This window comes from Terrapene carolina, unplaced genomic scaffold, assembly GCF_002925995.2.
Source record: "Terrapene carolina triunguis isolate 2854851 unplaced genomic scaffold, T_m_triunguis-2.0 Scaffold85, whole genome shotgun sequence".
NCBI lineage: Eukaryota > Metazoa > Chordata > Testudines > Emydidae > Terrapene > Terrapene triunguis.
The window spans coordinates 20376188-20386196 of NW_020664436.1; the positions used below are offsets into that span (position 1 = coordinate 20376188).

General features: G+C 40.3%; 1 protein-coding gene across 1 annotated transcript in view; it reads left to right on the forward strand.

Moving 5' to 3' along the window:
- Nucleotides 1–633: 633 nt before the first annotated feature.
- LYST (lysosomal trafficking regulator) overlaps nucleotides 634–10009 on the forward strand; it is a 127226-nt gene continuing 117850 nt past the window's right edge. The window contains exons 1-2 of the mRNA XM_029911041.1: nucleotides 634–643; nucleotides 4948–5146. Of these exons, the coding sequence (XP_029766901.1) occupies nucleotides 4955–5146 (192 nt within the window). The 5' untranslated portion in view covers nucleotides 634–643; nucleotides 4948–4954. The remainder of the gene's footprint in view (nucleotides 644–4947; nucleotides 5147–10009) is intronic.

Sequence of the window (10009 nt, forward strand, 5' to 3'; positions counted from 1 at the left end):
CCTCCCCATATTTAGGCCTTTACATATTAGATATAGTAGCACCCAAATAAGGGTCCTCCATCTTTGCATTCAGTTATGTGAGTCCTTACACCTGTGCATGCACTTCTCAAGCATTTACATTTGTTTGTATAATTCATGGCTCCTGATATCTGCTCCTCACTTGTCGTCACAGGTGTTAATGCTCAGAAAGTCTGTGTATACATGCAAATGATGGCCAATATGAAAATTTTGGCATCACTTCTGCGGAAAAACGTTACTTGTCAACACTTTGCTTCGAAAGATTTGAACTACAGTAACTTTTATGTTATTAGCTTGTCTTATATACGTAACCTTTATTCCCTGTTACCAGAATCATAAAGCTTTAGATTGAGTCAATCCTCCATCCTAACACTCAAAAAAGACTTGGGAAGGATTTATTGGTCAATTTCATAAGTTTATGAAACACTACATTTAAACTTTATTAACTTCAAAATTACAAAATAGCGTATTACAGATATTTTTTTAAAAGACATTGTGATTTACAAACATTTCTCTTGTCTTACAGGCAAAACTTTAAGGAAATATTCCCAGAATTTATCTGTTTTTCTCTTGTAAAAAGAAAAGAAATGTGTTAGAAGCTGTATTTAAAAACAACAACAACCTGGTAAGTAGCAGTTAGCATTTACATTACATACCATGAATATTTATTTCTACAATGTCATAGGTGTGCATAGAATTTTCGTTGGCAGTATTTGCATGAGTCATAATTGGTAACAGCTAAGATCAGTGTTGATGCCTCTACACTTAAGAAACAGTTACCTCACTTCCCTTTTTCAAATAGGGGAGACTGAACACTCTTACAAGGAAGAGTTCATTTTTGAGTTTCTGGTCTCTGTTTTCATCTCTGTTTGAATTTTTCTCTCTTCCTTTCCTTGAGTCTCTTAACATCTTTACTTCATTTTCCTTCCAAAGACCTCTTGTCATGCTTAGCCTTTTTCTGGTCACAAAGCATCCTTTTTCTTCCTCTCTTCCACTGCATAAGGCTGAAGGCTCAGCTTTTGTAGTGCTCCTAGCTCCTGCCTGCACCATAAGTTGCAATAATTGGTCCTGAACTCCTCCTCTTTTCATATGTATATAAACCACCCTGCCAGCCCCTCATTCTGATTGCGTCTTGGCCAGAGTTACTTCTCCATGACCAAACACTTAGGGTATGTCTACAATACGAAATTAGGTCGATTTTAGAATTCTATTTTATACAGTCTATTGCGTATGTCCACACTAAGCGCATTAAGTCGGGGGAGTGCATCCTCACTACCGTGGCTAACATCGACTTAGAGCGGTGCACTGTGGGTAGCTATCCCACAGTTCCCGCAGTCTCCACCACCCATTGGCATTCTGGGTTAAGCTCCCAATGCCTGATGGGGCAAAAACTTTGTCACGGGTGGTTTTGGGTACATGTCATCAGGCTCCTCTCCCTCTCTCCTTCCATGAAAGCAACGGCAGACAATCGTTTCGTGTCTTTTTTCTGGGGTCCCGTCCACCGGACCCACTCAGCCCGCTGCCTTCCTGGATGATCGGAACCCCAGACAGGCAGTGGGCTGAGCGGGGCCGGCGGACGGAGCCCCAGACCGGCATCAGCTGAGCGGCTCAGCCCGCTGCCGGTCTGGGGCTCCGTCCACCAGTTCCTGCTAGCTGGGGTCCCGCTCAGCTGGCAGATCTTGGTGAGGGCGATCAGGGGTGCCTGGACAGCCATGGCTATCCTCCTCTTAGAGCACCGAATGGGAGTGACTCCAGGTCATTCTCTTCTTTAAGTTTTGTCTCATGGAGATTCAGTCCTGCCTGGAATATCATGCGAGCTGGAGGCTTCTGCCTCAGGCTGCTCTCCCAGCCGGCAGCACTGCGCGCTCGCACCTACCCCAGCCTGCCCCTTGCTCCCATGGCTCATGAAGCCTGGACAGTAGTAAGGAGCAGTTCAACTTGTGGAATGACAAATCCAGAATGAAGGATTGCACTCTATGGGCCACGTTCAGATTATTTCAGAGTCCTAGATAGCATTTAGTCCCTATAAAAGGCTTCATGAAAATTTTCCCCCGCCCCTAACAAAAATGTTAATTTATCAGAGCAGCTGAAAGGATAAGGAACCTGGGACTGTAACTTAGGGAAAGCTTCCATATTATTTAACTCATAATTGATATAATTCAAAGTAAAATTTCACAGCGCGGTCTGTTCTAAGACTAAAAATGCAGGAGGGGAGTCAGAAAAAGGAACTTAGTGACCTGTTTCCGCCCAGTTTCGAACCGGGGATGTTTTGCGTGTTAGGTGAACATGATAACCACTACACTACGGGCTTCTCTTTTTTTGCCACAGACTTTGCCGAATGCACAGGAATGTTTTCTATAGCTACAGAAGCTACCTAATGCAATGTCTATATCTATGGCCTTCCTGCTCACAAAGCGGTCATGCCCCTGCCCAAGGCTGACTCAGCACGGAGTGCATGGGACACAGCGACCTGGCTTGGGCAGGATCGCTAGTGAGGCATGATACTTTTGCCGTTAAGCAAACACAGCAATTCTTTCCTGGCCTCTGCCACTGAATGCCTCCATGCATTACGCTGTGCCCTATCAGTGTGGGAGGACTGCATGAGCTTGGAAAACATGTCATCGCGAGTGCATTTTTTTTCGCCTTCTAATCTGCAATAACCTCAGGGACGGAGATGATAGGGGGAGCGTAGAAACATTCTGGGGGGACTGCATGGTCACCTGTGCTGCTGAATTTGCCACACTGGCCAAACAGGAAATGAAATTCAAAAGTTCCCGTGGCTTTTCCTGTGTTCCTGGCTAGTGCATTTGAGTTCAAAGTGCTGTCCAGAGCGGTCACAATGGAGCACTCTGGGATAGCTCCTGGAGGCCAATATTGTGTCCACACTACCCCAAATTTGACCTGGCTATGTCGATTTCAGCGCTAATCCCCTCATCGGGGAGGAGTACCGAAATTGATTTTAAGAGCCCTTTAAGTCGACAAAAATGGCTTTGTCGTGTGGACGGGTGCAGGGTTAAATCGATCTAACGCTGCTAAATTCGACCTAAACTCATAGTGTAGACCAGGGCTGAGTATTAGGATGTCCGATGTTAGACACCTATACTCTTTAAGTGTACAATTTTATTTCTATGATGAAAAGTTGCTCATGCAATATATACCTTTTCAGTGGAAGAAGTAGTGATCACAACATTCACATGAGGTTTTGAGTATCGGATAACTTCTTAATCTCAGAATTATTGTAGGCATGTGTTAAAATTATTTTAAGATTACATATTTGACATAATGACTGCACAGGGTTTTTTCCTCCATTTCAGCAACATTAATACAACTATTTTAAAGAACAGAGTTAAGCAGTCCTAGAGATCCTTTTTCCTATTTGTTGGTGTGAAGGGAGTCGCACCTGGGCCTGTTCTTACTGATCTCACATCTTAACTCTATTTTTAAATTTTATTTTTGGTTCTTGTATCTAGTCTTGTAGCAGTAACTAAAATGAGTCATACTGCATATATGCTCTTCACTTTTTGTGTATTCTAGTGCACCCAATATTTCTCTAGTCACCACCACTGCTTCATGCCACTTTCACTATGCCTTTCTCAGTAGCATAGATAATTTTTGATCTTTCTGTAATTTACGTTGTAATTTCTAATATATTTTTCCCTTCCTGTTAATTTCAAATTGCCAGTGTGTTACTGGCCAACTAGCAATATTGCCATAATATTATTTACGAGAGGAAAGAGAAACTTAATAATTCCACTGGAGTAGTTGGGAGTGGAGGAGATAGAAGAAACATTTCTAGGTTTTCTTACTTTTTGTATTTAAATTTTTTTTAAATAGTGTCCAAATAATGCACTGGATTTCAGTATGTGCATTTATTTTAAAGTAAAATTCAAATGTTTGGACATATATAATGTAAAGAATTGAAAGTAATCTTGCTCTACTGCATTTGAGTCTTCTCCAAAGTAGAATCACATTTTGAGCAACATGCATTATTAGTGAATATTTAATTCAATCATTTGTTTAATTAAAAGGACCACTGTCCATGCTGGTAAACCCAAAATTTAATACTATATTTTATTAGAAATTGAGATGTTTTAGTTTTAGATCTCCGTTTTGATCTAATTTACTTATGGTTTTTAAAAGTTTCTTGATTATTTTGGAAGTAAAGCCTGTTTTATCCTGGGAAAGATGCTGGAGTCCCTTTTATTTTATAAACACTTGTGCCTCACTTGCGCAGTGGTGCTGGGATTTTCAAAACCACAGGAGGGAGCTAGATGCCCAAATCCCATTGAAATTCAATAGCATTTGGGCATTTAGCTCCCTTAATCTTCTTTGAAAAGTTCCAGCCTATGTGTACAGTATGCATGCATACTTTATAGAGTATGAGAAGATGCATTTAGTTTGAATTCACGTTTGTTTAGACATTTAAAAAAAAAAAAATCCTGAATCATGGGACATCTGATTTTCCTCTGACTTAGTCATTTTCCTTTAAGTTTTAGCTGCTTCTAAATACGCAGTCTGGGCATTACAGCTCACTTCTAGCTTACTAGAAAACTGGAATTAAGCCATTAATTTCCCTTTATACATTCACAAGGAAAACTTTGCTTTGTGGACGTTCATCTAATAGATATTTTGTAAATGAGTATTGCATGTTAATAGTTAGAAAATATAAAAGCAATGAATAGTACATGAAAATATCTCATGATATGGATGAGAAACAGAAACTCTTCAAAATTTACAGATGGTAGATATCTGTGACTAACTTACGTTTAGTGTAGTTCGTGGAGGGTGAATAGCTGAAGCCACAATTTAAAAAAAATATAGAAATAATTTTTTAAAGTCCTATAGACTTCATGTGTAGCTCAAAATCTTGAGAATTGTAAACTTTTTAAAGGATAAGCATTGATACGTCTCTATTTTTCTTTTTTGCAGCTCAGACATGAGCAGTGCCAGTAACTCACTGGCACGTGAATTTTTGATAGATGTCAATCGTCTCTGCAATGCTGTGGTCCAGAGGGCTGAGGCCAGGGAGGAGGAAGAGGAAGAAACTCACATGGCAGCACTTGGACAATACCTTGTTCAGGGTCGTGGTTTTACTTTGCTTACCACACTCAGTTCCATCATGGATCAGGTAATCGTTTTCATAGTTTTGAGTGACTTGTAGATTATATTTGCATTACAGCAGTTTGCACTTCTGCTATTGTGTTTTGAAGAAAATGTTTGTGGCAGGATGTGCCTTTGATAGGCTTTTTTTGTTTGTATTTTCCCTTTGAGATTCTGTGCTTTCTTCTTCTGGGTTTCCTTGTTTTGCATGGTAGCGTGTGAATGAGCATGATTAAAAAGGAAGTGTGAAAGACAGTAAACTTTTTGTTTTGTTTAATAGTAGCAGCTTTCTTTCTGTCCTTACCAGAAAAAGGACAAATGGGTAAATGCATGCTCCTTTGAAACAGCTAGTGTTCCACTAGCTAGATCCACTAACATGGTGGTCTTCCAGGGTCTGTGCTAAAAGATCAGACTGCAGTACTGGGACTAGAATTTGTAGTTGGGGTGCAGGCCTAAAAGAGATGCTATACAGCGCAGTATTGGAAATCATCTCGCCACTGTTCAGAGACTACAATACTAGAGCTTGTTGGAAAATGGTGGTGTTTTTCCCCATATAAAATGTCAGCAAAACCAACAAAATTTGTTTTTTCACTCAACATTTTTAGCAGGGAATTTTGACTTTCCCTCAACCAAAAGTCCAAGTGAAAATAAAATAAAATAAGAGGAAAGCCGACATTTACATTTAAGTATCATTTTGTCAAAAACCCAATTTTCTGTCCCCCTAAAAAAAGCTTTTGTGTAAAATTTTTTGCCATACCTGTTCAATATCCATGCACACTATGTCACCAACACTCTAGAATGTGATCTCCTATTTCGCATGGCATCTCTGGGTTTTCCCCCAGGCTCTCCCATTCAACTCTTACAGAAATTTAAAGCATTGTTCTTAACTGAAAAGTTAGCTCAGGATAAAAATGTTTTTTCTCAGTTTGTTCACTTTGCGCATTTGCCAGCCCTTTGCATTTTCCCATTTTTAGTCAATTTATCCCTTGCTAAAAAGACCCTTATAACATCAACAGGGAGCAGAAAAAACTTAGTATTTTTTGAAATACCTTTTTTAAAATGTACAAGACATACTGTACTTAAACAGAAATTGAAATTTTAAAAAGCCTATTAAATTCAAGATGGTAGTGAAGTCTTTAAACTAATAGTTCCTTGTTTATTTGTACGCACTTCCTTTCCATAATCACATTTCTAATCTATTATGATAGCGGTCTCTCATTTAAACAATAATACTATAGTCTTCAGCTCTTGTCTGTTTCTAAATAATGTCAACATCAGTTAATCCAGCAACCCAGAAATCTTCCCTACAAAGTACACATTTTAATAAACAAGGCAAACAGAAACTCCATAAAAGCAGGTGGTACTGCTTTCTGCAAAACACAACTCTTAATATTACATTAGCTCTCTGATAAACTAAGATGCAGTTATTACCTACCTAATATGGTGCAGATGAAGCTTCATGGTCTCGTTAAGTTATTTGTTTCATAAGTTATCCTGTTTACAACTGCATTGTTTCTAACTTTTGGATATTGATTTGCATTTAATAGAAATTCAGACAATTCTAGAACTAGTTCCTTGCAGTGTACTGGCTCAAAGGTGTAGAATTTTAGGACTGACCATTACAAATGCACATTTACAGTCTGTGGATCCCAAATGTTTTTGTAGTTGATGGCACCTACAGATTTGTTTAAGGATTTTATGAATCTTTAGAGATTTGTAAGTATCAGGGAGAACAGTAAATTTCCCACTCAAATTTCATAGCTCTTTGTTAATGCTATTTATGGAATTTAAACCTGTAAAAATAATTATCTTGGGATTCAGAGCCTTGTCAGTATTCTAATTCCGAGAACATGTTGAAACCACAGTATTGTAGAATATTGATACTATTTGTGTTCATGCTAACCTTCCTCTCATAATTTGATGCATAGTAGGTTCTAATTAATATCTTCTGTGGGTTAGTTTTACACTCCATGTCTAGAGCGGATTTAGCTATATTACTTTGTTTATATTGTATTTGTGGATAAGAGGTTGTTTTTGTGTTTTGTCCTCAGAACTTCATATTTAACTGATGGAAGGATAGGAGAGAGAGATTTTGATGCCAGTTCAGTTAGCATAATTTTTAATTGACACTTGTAAAAGCTGTTAAGTGGGCAGCTATTAATGTTTATATAGTGCTTTGAGGAACACATAACAGCTGTGTATGATTGTCTAGTTTTATTGTTTGGGGGCGAGTTGGGCTCTTTATTTATTTTTTTTATTTATTTATATATAGATATAGGAATGTTTTTTTTCCTAAACCTGATGTAAGTAACACTGGGCCACTGCATTTTGGCATATTGCCAATTTTGATTTATTGCTCTCTTGTACTGATGCATTGCAAAATGAAATGTGCTAAAAGTGCTTGTAAGTTTCACTTTGTAGATAAGTAGAAAACAAGGATAAAATAAATTCAGTGGTATGCAGTGGAAGACTGGTCAGGAGGAAGAGGTTATGCTATGGAGACTATACCAATACAGCTATGTCAGCCTTGACAGGAAGCACTCTTTTTCTGGACATAGCTGTGTCCACAACGAAGGTTTTGTTGGCAGAACTGTCAGTTGATGTGGTTTTTTCACACCTCTGACTAATGTAACTATGGAGATACTCAAAAAGAACAGGAGTACTTGTGGCACCTTAGAGACTAACAAATTTATTAGAGCATAAGCTTTCGTGGGCTACAACCCACTTCTTCGGATGCATATTGAGTGAAACATATCGAGGAGATAAATATATATATACACACATACAGAGAGCATGAACAGGTGGGAGTTGTCTTACCAACTCTGAGAGGCCAATTAAGTAAGAGAAAAAAAACTTTTGAAGTGATAATCAAGGTAGCCAAGTACAGACACTTTGATAAGAAGCAAGTGTGAGAATACTTACAAGGGGAGATAGATTCAATGTTTGTAATGGCTCAGCCATTCCCAATCCCTGTTTAGCCCTGAGTTGATTGTGTCTAGTTTGCATATCAATTCCAGCTCAGCAGTCTCTCGTTGGAGTCTGTTTTTGAAGTTTTTCTGTTTTAAGATAGCCACCCGCAGGTCTGTCATAGAATGGCCAGACAGGTTAGAGTGTTCTCCCACTGGTTTTTGAGTATTATGATTCCTGATGTCAGATTTGTGTCCATTAATTCTTTTGCGTAGAGACTGTCCGGTTTGGCCAATGTACATGGCAGAGGGGCATTGCTGGCACATGATACTTTTCAGTGTAGACCAACCCTTCATTCCTATCTTTCGTTCCATTGATTCTAGTGATAGTACTAGCCTGTCTGTTTCACTGTACTAAGCAGTATAGGTGGCAACTTTTTTGTAATAACATCTTTAGGAATCTCTTGCTCTTTGTTATGGGGAGCAAGAGAACAATCAAGGTGGGGAAAGAAGAACAAAAGAGAAATAGACTTGACAGGTACACTTTCCTATCCCTATTATGCAGTTTCCCATTGGTCGGGGAGAAAGAAGTGGCAAAAAGCAGCCCGAGGAGGGAAGTAGACCTGGGCATAGGAGAAGTGGGTAACAAGGAACGGGAACAAGAAGTATAGGCTGTAATTACCTGAATGGAAACACAACTAAAATTTATATGCCTGGTTCCATATTAGGAGTGGTGTTTAATGCATTTAGTTACAGACAAAAACTGTAACCTTAGCCTTTAGGTGGCAAAGTGAAGCCTTTGAAAGTTAGTAAATGCCAATTTATTGGTTTTCCATGCAACCATAATTCTATGCCATAGCTGAATGCGGCAGAAGTCCTGGGGGAAAAGTCATATCTGATCATGTAATTAAAGGATATCATTATACATATGCATAAATGGGCAATATTTCAAAGGTGTAGCTGAGACGTGATTTCAAAATAACAGGGAAAAACATTCACTGTAGCTTGCAGTTAACTGTATACTTTACCAATGGTGCTGCAGGTCCCTCTTTAAAATTTCCACTGAAATCAAGAGGTTACACTGTGTAAAGTTCCTGCATAAAAAAATGCATCTGAAAAAGTAGCTATCTTGAATTTATTACACAGACCTACTTGTCCTGCTCACGTTGGGCTGAAAGCTATTGTTCATTCCTTTCCAGGTGAAACTCTATATAGCAATATATATTTTTTACCTTTTAATAGGGACTCAGGAAACAGAGGTTCATTTTCCTATCTCCGGAGACAAGCTTCCAAGACCATAAGAACTGACTTAAATATCCATGTATTGCATAACAGCAATGTTAACTTGTACGAAAGAGAGGTAGAGTTCTTCTTTCAGTAACCCTGAGGGTTACGCATGCACACCATGCACCTGGAGTCGGAGAACTTGAAAGTAGTATCTGTTGGTCCGTGTGTGTGTGCCCTGACTTGCGTTGTGCTTCCATCCAAGGCAATAAAGGGCGGGGTGGAACAACCACGTTTCCAGTTCTTTCTCACTGCCACTTGGTCCAGCAGGGCAGGCTCTGGCTTTTTTGCCGCCCCAAGTGCGCAAAAAAAAAAACCAAAAAAAACCCTGCTGCGCGGCCGGAGCGGCAGAGCAGGGGGGGAAAAAAAAAACTGCAGGGCAGCTGGAGCCAGAGTGCAGGGGGACTCCCTGCGCTGCAGACATGCCCTGGGGGGGGGAGAGAGAGAAGGGGGGCGGCCAGGGCTTCAGCGGGGTGCTCGCCACGCGGCCCCGACCGCCACGCCGCCTGCCGGGAGGGCTCCGCGCCACTCCGGTCGGTGGGGAGGGAAGGATGTGGGCTGCCCTGCCAGGCTTGCTACAGACCTGGCACCGGCTGGGGCAGATGGAGCACGCAGCCCACTCCCAGCAGGGCACTCCCCTCCTCCACGTCGCCGCCCCCTGCAGGGCAGCCGGATCGGCGGCCAAAACCCCCCCCCCCCCC